The sequence below is a fragment of the Notolepis coatsorum genome (assembly GCF_963971535.1).
Source record: "Notolepis coatsorum genome assembly, chromosome: 16".
Taxonomy (NCBI): Eukaryota; Metazoa; Chordata; class Actinopteri; order Aulopiformes; family Paralepididae; genus Notolepis; species Notolepis coatsorum.
The window spans coordinates 51,927,493-51,948,097 of record NC_140180.1 but is presented as its reverse complement, the minus strand read 5'-3'; the positions used below and the strand labels follow the sequence as shown (position 1 = coordinate 51,948,097).

Sequence of the window (20,605 nt, the reverse complement as noted above, 5' to 3'; positions counted from 1 at the left end):
CTGATGGCCCTCTAAACACTGTGATCTATCACAGTGTTTAGAGGGCTATCACAGTGTTTAGAGGGTGTACCATTTGAATAATATAAATAATTATGTATGGTAAAAAACAGAAAGGTCAGGTGATTATATGTTCTGACTCGGCTGCTGCACTGATGGCTGTGAGTGCAGGTAGGTCTAAACCTCGCCCTGATCTCATTCAGGAAATAATATTAGTTTTATATAGGATTGAGAAGGCAGGCTGTTCAGTGGAGTTTTGCTGGGTTCCGGGGCATGCTGGGATTGAGGGAAATGAGACAGCTGATTCCCTTGCCAAACAGAGCCTGGGAAGGGAAGAAGAGATAAGCATTTCAATGGGAAGAGTTGAACTCAGAGAGAAGATTAAAAAAGGAGTTGAGGCTGAGTGGCAGGCTGAGTGGGAAAAGGGGACCAAGGGGAGGCACCAGTGTTGCGTTCGTCATATCAACACTGGTTGCACGCATGCTAATGACTCCACGTGCACACGCGCTCCAGGGCGCGTGCACGCGTTCCCGCGCATGCGCATAAATGTTCCCTCGCTTAAGCACAGACCAAAGACAATGCCTAATTGCCTCTACGAATGGAATGTAACACATTTCATTCACAAGTTCTGTGTGAATGTATCTGAGAACGTATTTAACACACCTGACGACCGGCGCTATTGATATGCAAAGTAGCCCAGGTGGGTACTTATAGCGAGTTGGCGAGTGCAGCGCATTCCTGTGTGCACGCGCGAAAATCTTTCTTTGGCCTGAATAATGAGAACCACCAGCTGATCACAGAGGCAGTGCTGACATTTCTGCACGAGGCAGAGTTGTACCAGAGGATATAATGTTATTTTATTTATTATTATTATTATTATTATTATTATTATTATTATTATTATTATTATTATTATTATTATTATTATTATTATTATTATTATTATTATTATATTTTTTTGTAGGCCTATGCGTATAAAAAAAATCTCAATTGTGGGCGTAGTATAGAACTGAGGAGGGAAGTAATACGCCATGTTGCGTTTACACTGCCGGAAAAAATAGAGAAGAAGAGGAAGAAGAAGAACAGAAAACAGGCACAGAGGCACTGAAAAAATATTTCACCCATCTAATGAACACACTAGACTAGACAAATATCAAGATGTATCCATCAGTGGACCAATTGCATGCTTTTGCAGAGGAAAATAAGCCTTCCGTCGACTCCTTCAGACATTAAGGACACCCACAGCCCAAATGGAATGATAAAACAAATAAAAAGAATATTATACTTTTCTTTCTTTTTTCTTTTTTTTTCATAGTTGACTAATAGTCGACTATCGGCTAATTTTGGTGACTACAAATCGACTATACAAATCCTTAGTGGCCAGCGTCCTCTTTTTTGCCGTTGTATGTTGGGGGGGCAGCATACATCAACTCAAGGGACACCAACAAACTGAACAAGCTGGTGAAGGAGGCTAGCTCTGTAGTGGGAGTTGAGCTGGTCAAACTATAGGTGGTGGCAGAGAGGAGGATGAGATGGAAGCTGGCCGCTATCCTGGAGAACCCCTCCCACCCCCTCTATGAGGAGCTAACCAAAATGAGGAGCATGTTCAGCCACAGAGTCATACCCCCCTGACACTCCACCAACCGTACTATACTATACTATTTATTTTTCTAATATCTTTATATTCAGAGTTAATTATATTGTTTGCACTGCTTATTTTTCTCATATTTATATATTCATATTTTATTTCATTGCCTATATTTATGTCTTTCTTCTATTACCCTGCCCATACCTGTACCTCCCCACCCCCATGTTGCTATTTCCCAAAAGGGATCAATAAAGGAATATCTTATCTTATCTTATATTATATTATCTTATCTTATCTTACATACTTGTTCCTGCTTGTCTAACAGATCACCTCCCCCTAACCCCTGCCCCATTTCTCAATAGTCCGTAATACCATGACAGAATTTTGGATGGAGCACTCCAAGGAGGCAACAGTAGAGGAGATGATGCTGGACTCCCATGCCAAGGAGCTGACCCAGTGTGAGCTGCCAGAGATCCTCGCCCTACTGCCTGACCTGGCTGGCCAGAGGGTCCTGGAGCTGGGGGCAGGTATCGGGTCAGTATGTCGGTCTCTGTGTGTGTGTGTGTGTGTGTGTGTGTGTGTGTGTGTGTGTGTGTGTGTGTGTGTGTGTGTGTGTGTGTGCGTGCGTGCGACACTACAGACATGGACATATTATTTTGCAATGTAATGCTTTTCTGTTGATTATTTAACTGTTATTGGTGTGGTATTTTTGATTAACGTTTTGTATGGTTACTCAGCTGAGATATACTGAGATGTGTGTGTGTGTGTGTGTGTGTGTGTGTGTGTGTGTGTGTGTGTGTGTGTGTGTGTGTGTGTGTGTGTGTGTGTGTGTGTGTGTGTGTGTGTGTGTGTGTGTGTGTGTGCGTGCGTGCGACACTACAGACATGGACATATTATTTTGCAATGTAATGCTTTTCTGTTGATTATTTAACTGTTATTGGTGTGGTATTTTTGATTAACGTTTTGTATGGTTACTCAGCTGAGATGTACGAGGGTGTGTGTGGGCGTGTGTGTGTGTGTGTGTGTGTGTGTGTGTGTGTGTGTGTGTGTGTGTGTGTGTGTGTGTGTGTGTGTGTGTGTGTGTGTGTGTGTGTGTGTGTGTGTGTGTGTGTGTGTGTGTGTGTGTGTAGGTGTGTGTGTGTGTGTGTGTGTGTGTGTGTGTGTGCGCGCGCGCAGATGATGGAAGAAGTACACAGTTGCTTTACTTAAAGGTTCCACTCGATGTCGCACTAGAGCACCAGCATGTCATTTATCCAATCAGGTGCATTCCACACGGGGAAATGAGAAATAGGGAGGGTATACATGCCTGCAACATGTAAACAATACAATTTGAAATTCATTAACTCATTCAGCGCCAGCGATTATCCCCATCCCTGTAGTCAATGGGCCACACTTTAAAAGATAGGCATTTTCACTGTGCGTCTTAATTAAAAATAGTTAATTTATTCATGTATACGTTTGCGTGTTATCCCGTGGTGAATATTGTATAGTTTCAAAGTGATCCGGGCTAATTCCTGGAAGCTGAGTCATGGAGCGCTATGTGCATTTTGCGAAAGTCGTTCACGTTGCTCGCCTGGACACGATATTATTTCCAAATCAACGGTATATAATAGGTATTATGTTTCATCATGAAGGCATCAAAGGGGGGGGGGGTTGATGCTCTGATTGATTTGGAATACTACATACGTTGATCGTTGCGATCGATGTGAAATCATTGTAGGATCAAAGTAGGAATGATGTCATATAGTCCTTACCTTTGCTAGGAGTTATTCCAAAATGAATATTCCAATTGTCTGATCACGATTTCCAGTATTGATGTCCATCGGGTCCCTGACATGAAATGGCATAAAATATGCATCAAGTGTGCTGGACGCGTTCCAAGTTGCTTGAATGAAGCGTTTCACTTGCCCGGGTCCAAATTCTCCGCCCGGACCATATAAAATGTAACACACAGTGTGAAATAAGGTTTCAAATGATAGGCGATACTGCCACCTAGCAGGATTCGGCCGGCATTGCACTCTCGAGGTCTCAGAATGAGTTCCAATGATAACACAGAGGTCTGTGAGAGTGTATAGAATATTAAAAAAGAAAATACGATGAAAACCTGAGAAATCTCGGGTATTCTCCACTTGCACAACGTGAAGTAGGCATTTCCGGTAAAACGTTTGTCAGCAGGGTTTTTGGGCTGTATTTCATGTGAAAATGTTTACTGTTAGTTTACTTGCTCACGCTAATTAACACTTTGTATGCCACTCACGGCTTTTCTCTGGTTTACCCCCCGACCGTTGAATGCCACGTCACGAGTATTCTCTGGGTTTTTTTTAGGTTTTTTTATTAGCGCTCTGAAATCATATTGCATCAAGCGAGCCTACCGTTGGAGATCCAGGCACCGCCGGCTCTCAGATGTGAAAAAAGCGCCCCCCTATTGTCTCCCAGATGGTAAATCACCCTTTTGGATTGGACTCAATGAAATTGAATGGGAGAACGGATTTCTGACTCCACATTTTACTTCTCACTGATGTAACCGGGGTCTACCAGAGTTCATTCTGGAGCCTTGGTGCTGCAGCGAATATGTGTTCTACTGTACACACGGTGGATCAATACAATTATCGATTTTTTTCGAATGGCGATCGGAAATTGGAATAAACCATTTGGATACCATCTGACCTCAGGTAAGGAATCTATATTATCAGTCTTAGGATAATCAGACTCGTTTTCACGGATATATAAGCGTTTCCCTTATATGTGATATAGCTGTTTTGACTGTAAAAGCCATCAGGAAATAAGAGCAGCGATTATCAGCGTGCGGCACGAGCGTGCGTGCGCACACATATACTATCGATCATCTAGCGTTTATTTGAAAACGATTCATAAATAGGCAGACAAATGACAACGTTCTGGAATATTCCAGTAAAAGACGATTATCATAGAATGGGTTGTTTTTTCCGCGAAAACGAGTGATTTTCAAAATGCTATCAAACGGAAATGAAGCGATAAAAAACAATCTGCCTTGACAATGTTGACTGGAAAATGAGTCTTTGATAAGCGACGGGCAGATTAGACACATAGCCATAATTTAAAACATAGATTAGGCGATATTAAGTTAACATTGGAGTGGATGGTGGCATTCAAGGGGGTAAAAAGGAAAACACGGCTGGCAATCAGTGTTAAGGCTAATGCTGGCTAACAGAAGCTAGCAAGAAACGACGCCACAAAGTATTGTTTATAATGCATATCTTGCCACCTTATAGCATTTGTACATTTGTATGACAGTCTATAATGCTCCCGTGAGGTTTTTCCGGACGTTTTGGTAATGATTTTCACTATAAAAACATATTTCTAAAAGACAGGAAGTTGATAAACGGGCCGGATTAGCTTTGAGCTAACGATATTTGCAGATGCATACTTGATGTATTCATTCCATTCTAAACGTAACGTTAGTTTACAAAACATTACCTGTCTATATAACGTTGAGGAACAAATTATAAAGTGTGTGAGTGTGTGTTTTGGTGAACATTGGACCGCAATGCAGAAAATGCATTGCAGTTACAGACAGTAGCTAAATAGTTAGCTGCACTTCTTTCTCAAACCAAATTAATCACTCTAGTTTCCAGAGCTGATGTGATTATGTACAACAATACACACTCACACACTTTATAATTAGTTCCTCAACGTTATATAGACAGGTAATGTTTTGTAAACTAACGTTACATTTAGAATAGAATGAATACATCAAGTATGCATTGGCAAAGATCGTTAGCTCAAAGCTAATCCGGCCCGTTTTCATCAACTTCCTGTCTTTTAAAAATATGTTTTTATAGTGAAAATCACCTCACGGGAGCATTATAGACTGTCATACAAATGTACAAATGCTATAAGGTGGCAAGAAATGCACTATAAACAATACTTTGCGGCGTTGTTTCTTGCGCTAGCTTCTGTTAGCCAGCATTAGCCTTAATTAGCGTGAGCAAGTAAACTAACAGTAAACGTTTTTACATGAAATACAGCCCAAAAACCCTGCTGACAAACGTTTGCTTATTAAATACATTCTATAATATAATAATACAAACGTTTCATTACCTCTCTGTGACGACAAAGTTGTTTAAATAACAGGAGAAAAGTTGCTAAAAAAACGTATTTGGATGGGACCGGAAGAACCATTTTCAACCCGGAAGTCCTACCGGAAATGCCTACTTCACGTTGTGCAAGTGGAGAATGGCACTCGACCGCTGGCGAGATAACCCGAGAAATGTCGGGTATGTCGCACAAAGTGTTAATCAATATTTTTTGTGGGGAAAAAACATTTCCATGGAAACATAGTGGCGTAAAAGTACACAGTTCCCTGAAATAAAATACACAATAATTTAATAATTTAAGTAATTACATTCCTTCCATAATTTAAGTAAGTAGATTCCTTGAGTAAAAATACTTAGTTATTTCCCACCACTGTGTGTATATGTTAGGGCTGAACATTTGGATATTTGATGAAGGTGATAAGAGAAAATACCATTATAAAGGAAGTACTGTGGTGCTGCAGAGATTCCCTGGATTACAAATTATATTCTATAGATGGAAGAAGACACTTTATTTGGTACAGAGACCCCTGCAAAAAGCACATCATCGTAGCTTTACGACTTTTTTCAATGAAAATTGTAATAATTTGTTTGTTTTGAGTGTACAGTACCCTCTCTTGGGGCTGCTACAATAATCAAATAATCGTGTGATCACAGTATGAGGAAAATTTTAACAATTATTTTGTAGGATGGTGATTACAGTTAAATTGTCCACATTCTACTTCGTCCTCTTGCATATTAACTTTCAAACTAAAGCTAATATGTTTGCGCATTGGTCAAAATGTATATGTCCTGTCACCCACAAGGTCATTAGGAGTGGATTCAGATCAAGCTGCCTGCTAAATAGCCTACATGTCTGTGCAGGAGAAGTCATGGGGTGGTTATATGCTACTTCAATGTGTGCACAAACCCTCTGAAGTGTACAGGCGCTCATTGCCTTATTTATTATTACAATGTAGCCGTGAGCAACATGAATGTCATTGCAAAGCCACATACATGACCGACCTGGGAGCACCTCAACTGAGGCACTTATATTATTTATATATACTACTGTGGGATCGCAAGAAAGGATGAAACGGGAGACGGTAGTCGAGTCTTTCCTTTACTTCCCAACATAAATTACATACATCAAAACAGAGTGCAGAGGCGTTTAACGTTACTACTTCAAAGTGACAGCAGCCAGCTGACAGCTGACAGGTGACCTAATATACGTCACCAAATACCCACACCGTTCCCAGAATCCCCAGGCTTAAAGGAGCATTCCTCTGCTCCTCAAGTCCAGTGAATGTCTGCACCAATTGTGCGTGATAAGTGTCACCACACAGGCCCCCCCAGAATTCACAATAACCCCCCAAAAGATCATCCACAGTCAACGAGGCGGGGGCGGATCAGGCGCCCAAAACGAGTCCGTATCACCCGTGCAGGGGTAGAGGTGGGGATTGGGGCGTGTGGGGGGGATTCAGGAGATATGAGGTGACTAGAGGGAAAAGCAGTTGGCAGGGGCCGGGCAGGGGGTCGTCCACGCCGCGGGGGCCGGGCCAGTTCAACTGGCCTGTCTAGGTCCAAATGGGCAGGCTTGAGCCGGTCGACCGATACCCGCTCTGACCTTCCTCCAATGTCCACCATGAAGTTCTTAGGCCCCGCCTCCAGGACGCGAAAAGGGCCGTCGTAAGGGGGCTGCAGAGGAGTACGGTGGCTGTCATGGCGAATGAAAACATACCTGGCTGACTGCAGATCCCTAGGCATGTAGGACTGCGGGAGGCAGTGCTGGGAAGTTGGGACTGGGGTGAAAGCACCGGCGCCATCCCTGAGCACAGTCCGAGATGAGGTGACCGACCAGGGAGCCTCGGCATCCGGGAGGAACTCCCCAGGGACTCGCAGCGGCTGTCCGTACACCAGCTCAGCAGCCGAGGCCTGCAGGTCTTCTTTGGGGGCGGAGCGCAGGCCAAGCATGACCCAGGGAAGCCGGTCGACCCAGTTGCAGTCCGTAAGGCTGGCCCGCAGAGCAGCCTTCATAGAGCGGTGAAACCGTTCACACAAGCCGTTGCCCTGTGGGTTGTAGGCTGTGGTGCGGTGGAGCTTCACTCCCAGGCCCTCGGCAACTGCAGTCCAGAGCCCGGACGTAAACTGTGGGCCCCGGTCGGATGTGAGATCAGATGGTGTGCCAAAACGGGCTACCCAGGACCCAATGAACGCCCGGGCCACCTCGGCGGATGTGGTCGATGCCAGCGGGACCACCTCCGGCCACCTAGTGGTTCTGTCCACCATGGTGAGGAGGTGAGTGAACCCGTGGGAGGGGGGCAGGGGACCCACCAGGTCCACATTGACATGGTCAAAGCGCCTCTCCGGCACGAGAAACGGTGCCAAGGGGGCTTTGGTGTGACGGTGTATCTTTGCACGCTGGCACGCCACGCAGGAGCCGGCCCAGGCTGCGATGTCCTTCCTGAGGCCATGCCAGACGAATTTAGCACTGACCAGCTTAGTTGACGCCTTCACCCCCGGGTGCGACAGGCCATGGATGGCTTCGAATACCTGCCGCCGCCAGCCAGCGGGAACCATCGGACGGGGCTGACCGGTGGAGACGTCGCAGAGGAGCGTGGTGTTGGCAATACCAACCTGGACATCCTCTAACCTTAGCCCAGTGTCGGCTGTTCGGTAGGCCTGCATGTCCTTGTCAGTGGCCTGGTCGGCAGCCATGGCAGCGTAGTCCAGTCCCAAGTGGACGGCCCCCACCACCGTCCGGGAGAGGCAGTCAGCGACGTAGTTGTCTTTACCTGCGACATGCCGTAAGTCCGTGGTAAACTCGGAGATGGCGGAGAGTTGGCGCTGCTGGCGCCCTGACCACGGCTCGGTGGCCTTGGCCATGGCGAAGGTGAGTGGCTTGTGATCCACAAAGGCAGTAAACCGTCGGCCCTCCAGCAGGAATCTGAAGTGCCTGATGGCCAGGAAGAGGCCTAGGAGCTCCCGGTCAAAGGTGCTGTACTTTCTTTCATTGTCCCGCAGCTGGCGACTGAAGAAAGCAAGCGGTTGCCAGCCCCCCCCCACCCACTGTTCGTACACTGCCCCCACTGCGTAGTCTGAGGCGTCAGTTGTGAGGGCGATAGGGGCGGTAGGAAATGGGTGTGCCAGTAATGCGGCATTGGCCAGTGCAGTTTTAGCGCCCAAAAAAGCGTCGTCGGTACACGGGGACCAGTCCACCTCGGCCTTGGGGTCCTTACCACGCAGGGCTTCATACAAGGGACGCATGAGGTGAGCAGCACGGGGAATGAACCTGTTGTAGAAGTTCACCATGCCTAGGAACTCCTGCAGGGACTTCACGGTGCGGGGGCGTGGAAAGCTGGCAACGGCGTCCACCCTGGCAGGGAGCGGAACGGCTCCCTCTGCTGAGACCCTGTGCCCGAGGAAATCTATAGACGACCGGCCGAACTGGCACTTGGCGGGGTTAACAATGAGCCCATGTGCACTGAGCCGCTCAAACAACTGCCTGAGATGTGTCAGGTGCTCCTCTGCAGACGTGCTGGCTACGAGAATGTCGTCCAAGTATACGAACATGAATGCCATATCCCGCAGCACCGAGTCCATCAGTCGCTGGAAAGTCTGTGCCGCCCCCTTGAGGCCAAAGGGCATCCGCAGAAACTCGAACAGGCCAAAAGGAGTGATGACCGCCGTCTTGGGAACGTCCCGTGGGTGAACTGGTACCTGGTGGTATCCCCGCACCAAGTCCACCTTGGAAAAGATGGTGGTCCCCGCCAGGTGGGCGGAGAAGTCCTGTATATGCGGGACGGGGTACCGGTCCGGGGTCGTGGCGTTGTTTAGGCGTCGGAAATCGCCACAGGGACGCCACCCACCATCAGCCTTAGTGACCATATGCAGGGGGGAGGCCCACGGACTGTCAGAACGGCGCACAATTCCAAGGCGTTCCATGGTTGCAAATTCCTCCCTGGCAATGGAGAGCTTAGCTGGGTCAAGGCGCCGAGCACGTGCATAGACCGGGGGACCGACAGTGGCTATATAGTGCTCCACGCCATGCTTAGCGACTGCTGAGGAAAATGTAGGCGTGGTGAGGATAGGGAACTCCGCTAGGAGGCGCTGATATACATCCCCAGCAGCAAGCATGTTGGACAGACCTAGTGTCCCTGGCCCTCCCAGCGTGCACGGGTAGGTAGCGAAGGAGACAGCATCGATTAGGCGACAGTTTGTAATGTCCACTAGCAGCCTGAACGCACACAGGAAGTCCGCGCCGAGGAGAGGAACTGACACAGCGGCCATGACAAACTCCCACCCGAAACGGCGCCCGCCAAAACACACCTCTACATACCTGGTTCCGTAGGTACGTATAGGCGTGCCATTAGCAGCGTCCATGGGGGGACCATGGCCCCCAGCCATAGTGTCCACAGCTGTAGCAGGCAGGATGCTTCGTTGCGCGCCCGAGTCGACTAGTAGTCGCCGGCCAAATAAGGTGTCCTTAATAAATAGCAGCCTGCTGCCTCCGCCAACGCTCATGGCTGTTAATGAGCATTGGCCCTGGCGTTTCCCTGGTCACTGTAATTGCACGGTGGGCGACACTGTTTGGCCCTGGCGCCAAACCGGTTATGGAAATAACACCATCCACTGTTACCCTGGCGACGGGCAGTCACTGCTGCAGCGGCGTCCGCAGCGTCCACTAGGTGGGTAGGTGGGTGGTAGGCTGGAAGCAGCGCATGCACAAACTGCTGTCGGTTGGCGAGATAAATCCTGTCCGCTTCGGCAGCCAGCGCGCGGTAGTCCTTGGTGAAGGAGACGGGAGAGCTGGCCAGGGCGGTGCGCACAGGCGCTGGGAGCTGACGCATGAAAACATGTTTAAATAAAAAAGAGGGATCTGCCGAGCCCAAAACGGACAGCATCCTGTCCATCAGTTCGGACGGCTTGCCGTCGCCGAGGCCGTTAAGTGACAATAGACGATCCGCCTTTTCAATCTCCGACAGTTCAAATAATTGCAAAAGGAATGCCTTGATAGCGTCATATTTGCCGGCAGCTGGCGGGGCTTCCAGCAGCCCCATAGCGCGGGCCGTCGTCTGGGCATCCAATGCTGCTACCACATGATAATATTTCGTAACATCCTGTGTTATTCCTCTCAACTCGAACTGAGCTTCAATGTGTTGAAACCAGGGTCGAGGGCTGTGATGCCAGAAGTCGGGTAACTTGATTGCAGCGGCGTAGATAATGTTCACTTCTCCGTCCGTCATGATGTAATATTCCTCACGTACTTCGGGTCACCAATGTGGGATCGCAAGAAAGGATGAAACGGGAGACGGTAGTCGAGTCTTTCCTTTACTTCCCAACATAAATTACATACATCAAAACAGAGTGCAGAGGCGTTTAACGTTACTACTTCAAAGTGACAGCAGCCAGCTGACAGCTGACAGGTGACCTAATATACGTCACCAAATACCCACACCGTTCCCAGAATCCCCAGGCTTAAAGGAGCATTCCTCTGCTCCTCAAGTCCAGTGAATGTCTGCACCAATTGTGCGTGATAAGTGTCACCACACTACAACTATTAGTGAGACAATAATAATCGTTGTTACAAAATGTCTGCCCTGACTGAACTCCACAGCCAGGATATATGACATGAGTTAACTACTTAACTGACGGGTAAATTTGTCAGAACACGCCTGAAAATTGCATACCCAAAGTAATCTGCAATTTATTATACTTTATACTTATAGCACATGCAAGAGTCTGGTCTCTTTTGAAAGGAAACATTATGAATTTCCATCCACAACAGGAAGAATAACTCTGAGTGCTTTAAACATTTTGAAGTTAAGTTAAGTTAAAGGTCCCCTGTCTTATAAATAGCCTTTTCCAGTGTTTATCATTGTTTTCTAGCAATGGGGGTTTGTATCAATGGGGTCTGTGTCTCTAATTCTCATTTTGGCTCATCAGTCTAGTCTCGAGTTCACGAGATCCTCCCTCACTCAACTAAGCCATTCTGATTTGACTGTTTTGCTGACGTGAGTAAGGCACTGGTTGTAGTCACCGCCCACAATCAACAATTCGCTCAACAACAGAGCGAGTGGAATTACTTCCTCAAACGGGTTGACGTGCGCAGGTGCCGACAGAGACAGCAGAGAACGAGCGAGAGAGAGAGATAGAGAGGGAGAGAAAGAGAGAGAGAGAGAGATATAGAGAGGGAGAGAGAGATATAGAGAGGGACACAAGCATGTACACACAACCTCCCGACCGTGCGCGGGAGTGTGTGTAAATGTGTGTGCGCACGAGGAAGGAGCTTCTCCACTCACATATCTATCACTGTCAAAATATCATTGCGCACACTCCCATTTGAAACAAGTTACCAATGCATTGTCCCGTGGGATTATGCCCCCCCCCCCCCGCGGCGAAATTAATTACTATCCCCCTCAATCTCTCTATATCTCTCTCTGTCTGGTAGTGCAGACTGTGGGTGACTGTCACTCAAATCGCTTATGGGCGGAGCCCAGCCCAAAACAGCTTGAAATCTTGAAGTGGAAAAATGCTGCTTTAGAGTACTTGATTAGAAATACAAAACAATGAATTTTTTGGGGAAAAAACTTTACAGATGTGCTCCATAGACTCACATGAATTGTGTAAAGTTGCCCAAATAATGAAAGGAATAGCAAGACATGTCCCCTTTAACGTTTTTTACGTTTTTCTTTACTTCCATTTGAATTATCTTGCAAACAGAGGCCTCTTACAGGTTCCAGCTGATAGGTATGACCTGGAAACCACAATGGGTCCATAGCCTAAAGCCTTATCTAGTACAGGTCCAAAGTTGATAACAATACCACAGAAAATGTGTGTTTTACACAACTTTTTATAATGGTATGTCTATGCGCACGTTTGTGGAACATTTGTGGGGTGTTAGTTACCGTAGTTGCATGCAGATGTGTCTAACACACACACACACAAAACAAACAAACAAACCCACTAAATGCTCCCTTATGTGCCTTTCCAGTCGCTACACCAGTCACCTGCTGACCAAGGCAGACCATGTGACAGCGGTGGACTTCATGGAGAGCTTTGTAGAGAAGAACAGACAGCAAAACGGTCACCATAGCAATGCTGCTTTCATCCAAGCCGATGTCACCAAACTGGACTTCCCCAAAAACAGGTTGGATGCTTTGATCAATAAACAGTTTCTTTGTCAAATAGAGAACAGATAGAGAAAATGTCAAGGCACAAAAAATTGCCAACATCTCCATTTTGACCTATTTCTGAATTGCACAACATTTTGGGATTTTCAGACGGATCGTGAGCTCCTTAACAACCTGACCTAGACCATGCTGCATCACATTTTGTTGCATCCAGGCTTTTATTGCAAACATTGAGCACTTTGATGTGTGCAGTTTCTGTGTTATGCATAGCTGTCAACATTGGGATTTAAAAATAAGGGAGATTTCCCAGCGAGGGAGGGTGGGGGGGGGGGGGGGTGAAGTGAGGGTATCCCCCCCTTGGTGGATTTCTTTGGTCAAATCAGTTGTCTATAGTCACTTTTGGTGAGTTGTTTCTATACAATTCACTTATATGATATTTAGGTATGACACAGGACTACAAAAGCATTTAGTATAGAAATGTGTCAACAGACTAAAGCAGGGAACCACAATATTTTGCATACAAATTATGCTGAGCAGAATGTAATATCATAACTGTCTATTATTTTTCTTGCAATTGAGCCAATTTTCATTAGGTACGGTTCTGGGGTGTGTGTTCAACAGAATGCAGTATCAAAAACACGTTCACAAAAAGTATGGGTTACTGAATGCTGAACTGCACTGTTATAATAACTAAGCCATTGTAAGACCTTACCTGTGTCCCTGTATCACTTGTCTCTGCTTCCCTTTGACAAAAAAACGTCCCTATGTCCATTTTCCTTTTTTTGTGTTGGTGGCATATTTGAGATAGTCACCTAGGGGTTTCCTACTGTCGTTTCATTGCATATCATCCATTTGAATTGCGGTCGCTTTTGTTCTGTTGAGTACAGAATATGAATATGATGAATTGAAAATGGGGGACCCTGATGTAAACAAGACGAAAGTCTTTCTCTGGTCTGCATCCCCTTAACAATTGTATGTATTGAGCTGTGCTGTAATGTACCCATTCTGCAATCTGGTAATAAAGTTTTCAATCAATCAATCAATCAATCAACAGCCATTATGTCAGCCCTCGGGGGGGTCCTACTGACGGGGACTCCAGGCTTGCTGCCTGTCGTCTTCACAGCGGGTAATCTAGCCTTTTTAGTAAGACGTTTTTACTAAGAACTGAAGGGCAAAATGAAAATACGGGAAATTTACAGGAAAATATTGAAACGGGAGGACGGCGGGAAAGAAGTGTCAAATACGGGAGAATCCCGGGGAAAACAGGAGGGTTGACAGGTATGGTTATGGAGAGGGGAGTTTGGAGATTGGCAGGTAGTGGTTAAGGCAGGATGGATCAAGACCAGTGAAGGAAACCAATTGTTTTCATTTGATCATAACATGGAGGTAAAATACATATCTATCTAGATATTGGTTTAAACATGTTATAGTGTGTATCAGACGAGGAGACAGACAAGCAAGAGCAGAGTCTGGGCAGGGAGCCAGAGTGGTTGATAGTAGCTGGGCTTGTGAGCCAAGGTCACTCCAAGAGGTGTAGAGAGTGTTAATTTTAAGCCATAGCAGCGTCTGATTGGGTCAGGGGTGACAATCGGCCGCCGTCGCTTAGTAGCGAGAGAGAGAGAGAGAGAGAGAGAGAGAGAGAGAGAGAGAGAGAGAGAGAGAGAGAGAGAGAGAGAGACATTGCTATAGTAACAAGGTATACAAACGACGAGGAGAGTTGGAGTGTCGCGAGAGAGAGAGAGAGAGAGACTTTAAGACATTATCTGAGTTCTTCCGGTAGAGAGTCAGACGAAGTGTGTTGAAGCGAGACAGCGAGACAGGAGCTGAGCTCCCAGCTCTCTGACGAGGGTTGGGAAGGAAGGAAGGGAAACCCCGACCACAAGGACAAGCTAGCTTCGGCTAATAGGACAGATAGCTACCGGCTAACAGATCAGTTGAAGAGGTTGGTGAGGTAGGGGCAGAGGGCAGAGAGGCAACTGGAGAAAACCAGGAGAGGGGAGGGGTTGGTAGGTCAAGAGGAAAGGAGAGAAGAGGGGCTGGAATAGGGGCTGTTGGTAGCAGGTGTGAACCAGGGAGGTGTTTAGGGAGGCAGACAGATTTGATTTGTGTCAGATTAATGTCCTAATCCCTTTTAGACCCAATGACCCTGGTTAATAACACTGACTAATGACCCATGTCCATCTTGTGTTGGGGACAATGGACTGTATTAAGTATGCTGTAACTCAATTATCCTAATATATCCCACAATGCAAAGCATTGGTTAACATACCGTTGTATTCGTTCGGTACACTACCCAGCCGTTCGGTACGGTACACACTGAAACGGTTCGGTTCGGTACGGATACGTGTACCTTTACACCCCTACTAGCTACTGTTAGTTATTCAATGACTATCTTTGATTAACACTAACTTGCATTAGCTACAACATTTGGTAGCTGACATAGCACCTCTATTTGGTAGTAGATGTTAGCCCTGATGCTTGCTAACTGCCAAATAGGATGCTAGATGTTTTGAATTATTAGTGTGATTTGTTTCTATTAAACTGTCTACTTGCTTCACCTACCGGCCAAATCCTCCCCCCTGACCGACCTTTCCATCACAGTCGAGAATTCAACTGTGACTGCGTCCCTGACCGCCAAGAACCTTGGTGTTGTCCTTGACGACCAGTTGAACTTCTCCGCTCACATCGCAGTGACAACCAGAACCTGCAGATTCCTCCTGAGCAACGTCAGAAGGATCCGCCCTTTCCTGACAAAAGAAGCGACCCAACTCCTCGTCCAATCAACAGTCATCTCCCGCCTCGACTACTGCAACGCACTGCTTGCTGGCCTTCCGACCACTGCCACCAAGCCTCTTCAACTCATTCAGAACGCAGCGGCCCGCCTGATCTCAAACCTACCGAAGTCAGCCCATGTCACCCCACTTCTCAGGGACCTGCACTGGCTCCCCATGGCTGCACGAATCCGCTTCAAGGCCCTCGACCTGGCATATCGTGCGGCGAAGGGAATGGCTCCCGCCTACCTCCGGTCAATGGTCTCTAACTACACACCCTCAAGACCCCTATGCTCTGCATCTTCTGGCCGCCTCAGACCTACTCCTATTCGAGCTCCGGGAGGGTCATCACAGAGAAGTCGCCTATTCTCTGTCCTTGCCCCACAATGGTGGAACGAACTTCCCACCACAGTTAGGACAGCCGAAACCCGTCCAATCTTTCGCCGTTGACTAAAGACACACTTCTTCAATCATTATCTGAAATGAAATAAAATTAAAAAAAAATCCTAACCCTAACTAACCTTACTGTCATGCACTTCTCCTAATATACTAACCTACACTATAGCACTCAACACTTTGATGAACATTGTTACTCAGCTGATAGAGTTGTACTGTACCCTTCCTGCTGTCTTGTTGTACAAAACTTGTAAGTCGCTTTGGATAAAAGCGTCAGCTAAATGACTAAATGTAAATGTAAATGCAGTCAAATGGGATTATGAATCGAGAATCAATTTTTTTTATCTAATCTTGACCTCAAGAATTTAAATCGAATCATGAGATTTCCCATATCATGCACCCCTAGATAGATGGAGAAATTTTGGTGGCAGCTATACTTAATGCAGTCCTCAATTTACTTCAAACCACAAACATGGGTAGGTTCCAGGTACCTTTTATACATGACCCGGGTCCGCAAGTTTACACAAAGCTAACCCAGGTCGTACCTGTGTGACAGCCATGCTCTGGATCTGGGTCTGTGTCCCAGGTCAATCAACACAGGACAGCTGACAGCTGGTTATTCCTGGGTAAGTGCAGTGGTGTAAAAAGGGAACTTATTTAGGCTTATGTATTTACTTGATATTTCAAAGATATTTCAATTCATATTATTCTGTTGTCCACAATATCAGAACCTTCTACTATCACAGAAAACCACTCTGGCTGTGTCCGCAAAATACAGTCCTATGAGTAAACTGTTAAATGAATGACAACCTGGTACCCACAATTTAATGTTTGTGTGTCACACATAGTGCAGACCATTTATAACCCTTTTATAGTTACCCTTTTTGAGTGCATCACAATGTATGACGAAATATTTTCATTATCACAGTCCAAGATTATGTTCTACCAAACTTGACTATTCACGTGTGTGTAATGTTCTCCTCAGCTTTGACCTGATCTTCTCCAACTGGCTGCTGATGTACTTGAGTGAGGAGGAGCTGAAGGTCTTGACAGAGAAGATGCTGGGGTGGCTGACGCCTGGAGGCTTCCTCTTCTTCAGGGAATCCTGCAACTACCAGTCAGGTACTGGGCTGATCGGACCCACTCCATCATCATTATTATCATGTGTATGCAAATGAGACAACTTCATGATGGAACACACCACAACATTTGATCCCTTTTCCAAGCAATAAAAGCGTGGATGTTATATGGTTCTTCATCTGAGGTACTCAATGAATGGTTCCACCGCTATCTAGGATGTTATCTAATGTTTTTTTGTTGATAAAGATATAGTTTAACGTAAGCACTACAAGTGATTATTCAATAATATTAAAACTGCCACATAACATTTTATATTGCTTTCAATCAGTATGACTCATAATCTTGTGAGAATGTTGTGCAATTATTACTTCATTGTGAATAATAGGAGAGCCTGACATTGAATTTATCTCTATTTTCATACCTAGGTGATTGCAAGAGGGACTTCAACCCCACCCACTATCGTACCCAAGCACAATACAGTCACTTGATGACATCAGCACAGTTTGAGGAGGGGGCAGAGAAATTTGGTTTCGACATTGTGGTCACAAAGAAGGTTGAGGCCTACATTAAGGTACAGCATACTGTGACTAATAATGTGTTCATATCATCTATTCAGGTAGTTAACAGTTATTCCTGGTCAGCATCAAGGACACTACTCCAAGTTGGTTCTGATTCTGCCTTGTAAATAACACAAATTCTGTGGTTGTTGGGAACACCTCATTGTCTTGGGCTCCTCTATGTGATGTTCCCCAAGGATACATTTTTGTCCCCATTCTATTTACAATACACATGCTCCACTAGGTCACATCATTTGCAAACGGGATGTCCCAGATGGATTTCTCCCAACTTAAGGGGAGACACTGCAGGTGAATAGGGTAAAAAAATTAACTAATAGATATCACAATGAAACTTCCCCAGTTGATTACTTATATTAAGACAAGACTTTTTTGTATTACAAGTTTTCTGAAATTGTAGGTTTAAATATGCAAATGAGGCATGATCTACTTAAATATGCACTAATTTGCATATAATTCCAGGACAGAAATCTGAACATTGGATAAAGCCATTTTCAAAATTATAGTTTCATTTTGTTGACATATTAGAGCCAAAGGTTATTACAGAGGGGATTTTGGATATCTCTTTTTATCACTCCATAAATCAGAAAATACTCCATTCAGTCAATTTTTATGGTAAAATTCCATATTTCGCCATGTTTTTAGGAATAAAATGTGATATAAATCAGGGTATGAATGCGATATCAACAAACCCTTCTGTAAATACCTTCAGAACATAGATATGAATAGAACTGGAAGTTTTGGTGTATGTGAGTGCTACTGAAGTGGAGATTTCTGGCTCAGAGTATGAGGAAAAACTCTTAAAACTCATTTTCGGGAAAACGCCTTCAAAGTTCTGTATTGTAAAATGTCATACTTTTTTTTTTTAAACAGATATTTACAAACACAATACCTAATCAAACCATTAGTAATAGACAACCTAAACACATGCCTGATAACTGAATAATAATGATGTTATTGAACTGAACAGAACTACACACAGGCTACAAACAGTGTAGTACAGTGTAGTACCCCCTAATAGGCAAAAAATATTTGAATAGATATCACTATGAAACTTTCCCAATTTGTTATGTACATATAAACTAAGAAAAAATATATTGCAAGTTTTCTGAAATGTATGTTTATATATGCAAATGAGGCACTTCCCCATTAAATATGTGCACATTTATGGATGCAATAAGGCAAAATGATGTAAAATAAACAACTAAATGTGTGTTATTGACGTTTTATTGTCACTAGTTTCATAGAAGACATGTTTAGGAAGCAAAATATAACAAAATCTCAAAATCAACAAAAAAAATATATTTGACTATTCACCTGCAGTGTCTCGCCTTAATGGCAGGAATCGTTAGATATATGTTTTTGACCTGGAAAATGACTTTGATTGGCAAGGAGCCTGGGCAAATGTCCGACTTACATCAAGGAACCCGGATCATCAACAAATCAATCTTAACTATATTCACAGGACATACTTGACTCCTATAAGACTGTGCCGAATGGGGCTCAAACAAGATTCCAAATGCACCCAATGTACAAATGGGGACGAAGGGACATTTATGCACATGTATTGGGACTGCTCACCAGTTAAGGCATTCTGGAAAGATATGACCCAACAAATATCAAAACTCGTATCTTGGAATATACCTGTACACCCCTCGGTATTGCTGTTGAATGATGTTTTTGAGTTTGCAGTGAATCCACAGCTAAAGAGATTGGTTTTATCGGGTATCACAGTAGCCAAAAAGCTGATCGCATCACGCTGGTTTCAACCGGAAAAAATTTGCCGTAAAGTTTGGTTTCTTACATATCTCGATGTAATTTACCATGAAATATCTACAGCAAGAATTCTGGGTCTCAATGAATCCAAAATGTCAATGTGGTTAGAAGTGGTGGAGAGAATAAAAGCTAGCTTATAATGGTAGTGTCTGGTTAGGTGCGAGGGATAATGGAGGTACTATCCAAGAGGGGGTCCGGGAGGGGGGGGTTCGAGCTGAGCATATGTGTGTAGTTTTTTTTTTTAGATAACAGGTATTATGGGTATATCTTATATAAAACAACTAACCAAAAGGTGATCTCATTGGATGTGCCCTGACAATTAATGCTTGTATATCTTATCGTGTGTTGTCATGTTTGTTTATATGTTTGTTTAAAAAAGAATAAAAAAATAAAATACAAAAAAAGATATATGTTTTTGTCCCACAATAATAAACGTAATAATAATAATTTATTTTTATAGCACCTTTCATACAAGAATTGCAGCCCAAAGTGCACAATACTCTATTAATCACATTGAGGACCAACTGGACCTACAGTAGTCTCAAGTCAAGTCAGTGTTAAGCATGTTGATAGAAATCTATTTAATTGATTTCCCCCCCCCCCCCCCCCCCCCCCCCCTACCCCCCAGATGAAGAACAACCTGAACCAGGTCTGCTGGCTGCTGGAGAAAGTCCTCCGCTCCTCTGCCACCCAGGGTGGCTTCACCACCTTCCAGCAGTTCCTGGACAACCAGCAGTACACACGTCGTGGCATCCTGCGCTACGAGAAGATGTTTGGGGCTGGGTATGTCAGCACAGGGGGCCTCGGCACCACAAAGGTAAGTAAATAAAGTAGTATTATTTAGTAAAAAGAAAACAAAGCAACCAAGTTAAATTCTGTAAGTGACATACTGTACAGTAGCACACATGTTGTGTCCTAGTGAGTTTCAGGACACTAGCACCAGGGTGGGCAGGTGAGAGAGAATAATTTTTTCCTGAGAATGTTATTTTAGAGAAATGAAAGGGTCAATACGGCAGCTGATTTTAAAATAGTTTGTGTGTGTACACAAAGGCCTGCTTCTAACACATACAGCAGCTGCCTGCTAGCTACCTAGTGGAGCGTGGCTTTGGAGGAAGGGCGTGTGTCAAATTTGGTTTAAGGATCTGAAAATATTTTGCCCAATAAAAGTTCTGCCCAAAATCAACAGCCGCATATTGCTCTTTTAACTCATTCCGTGCCGGACCCGAGTATAGTCGGG

At 44.9% G+C, this 20,605-nt stretch overlaps 1 protein-coding gene across 1 annotated transcript in view; it reads left to right on the top strand.

Annotated features, from left to right (window-relative positions):
* Positions 1 to 1,958: 1,958 nt before the first annotated feature.
* pmt (phosphoethanolamine methyltransferase) overlaps positions 1,959 to 20,605 on the top strand; it is a gene marked incomplete at both ends in the record, with an annotated part of 44,530 nt that continues 25,883 nt past the window's right edge. The window contains 5 exons of the mRNA XM_084331838.1: positions 1,959 to 2,119; positions 12,632 to 12,787; positions 16,923 to 17,059; positions 17,443 to 17,588; positions 19,997 to 20,185. Of these exons, the coding sequence (XP_084187964.1) occupies positions 1,959 to 2,119; positions 12,632 to 12,787; positions 16,923 to 17,059; positions 17,443 to 17,588; positions 19,997 to 20,185 (789 nt within the window). The remainder of the gene's footprint in view (positions 2,120 to 12,631; positions 12,788 to 16,922; positions 17,060 to 17,442; positions 17,589 to 19,996; positions 20,186 to 20,605) is intronic.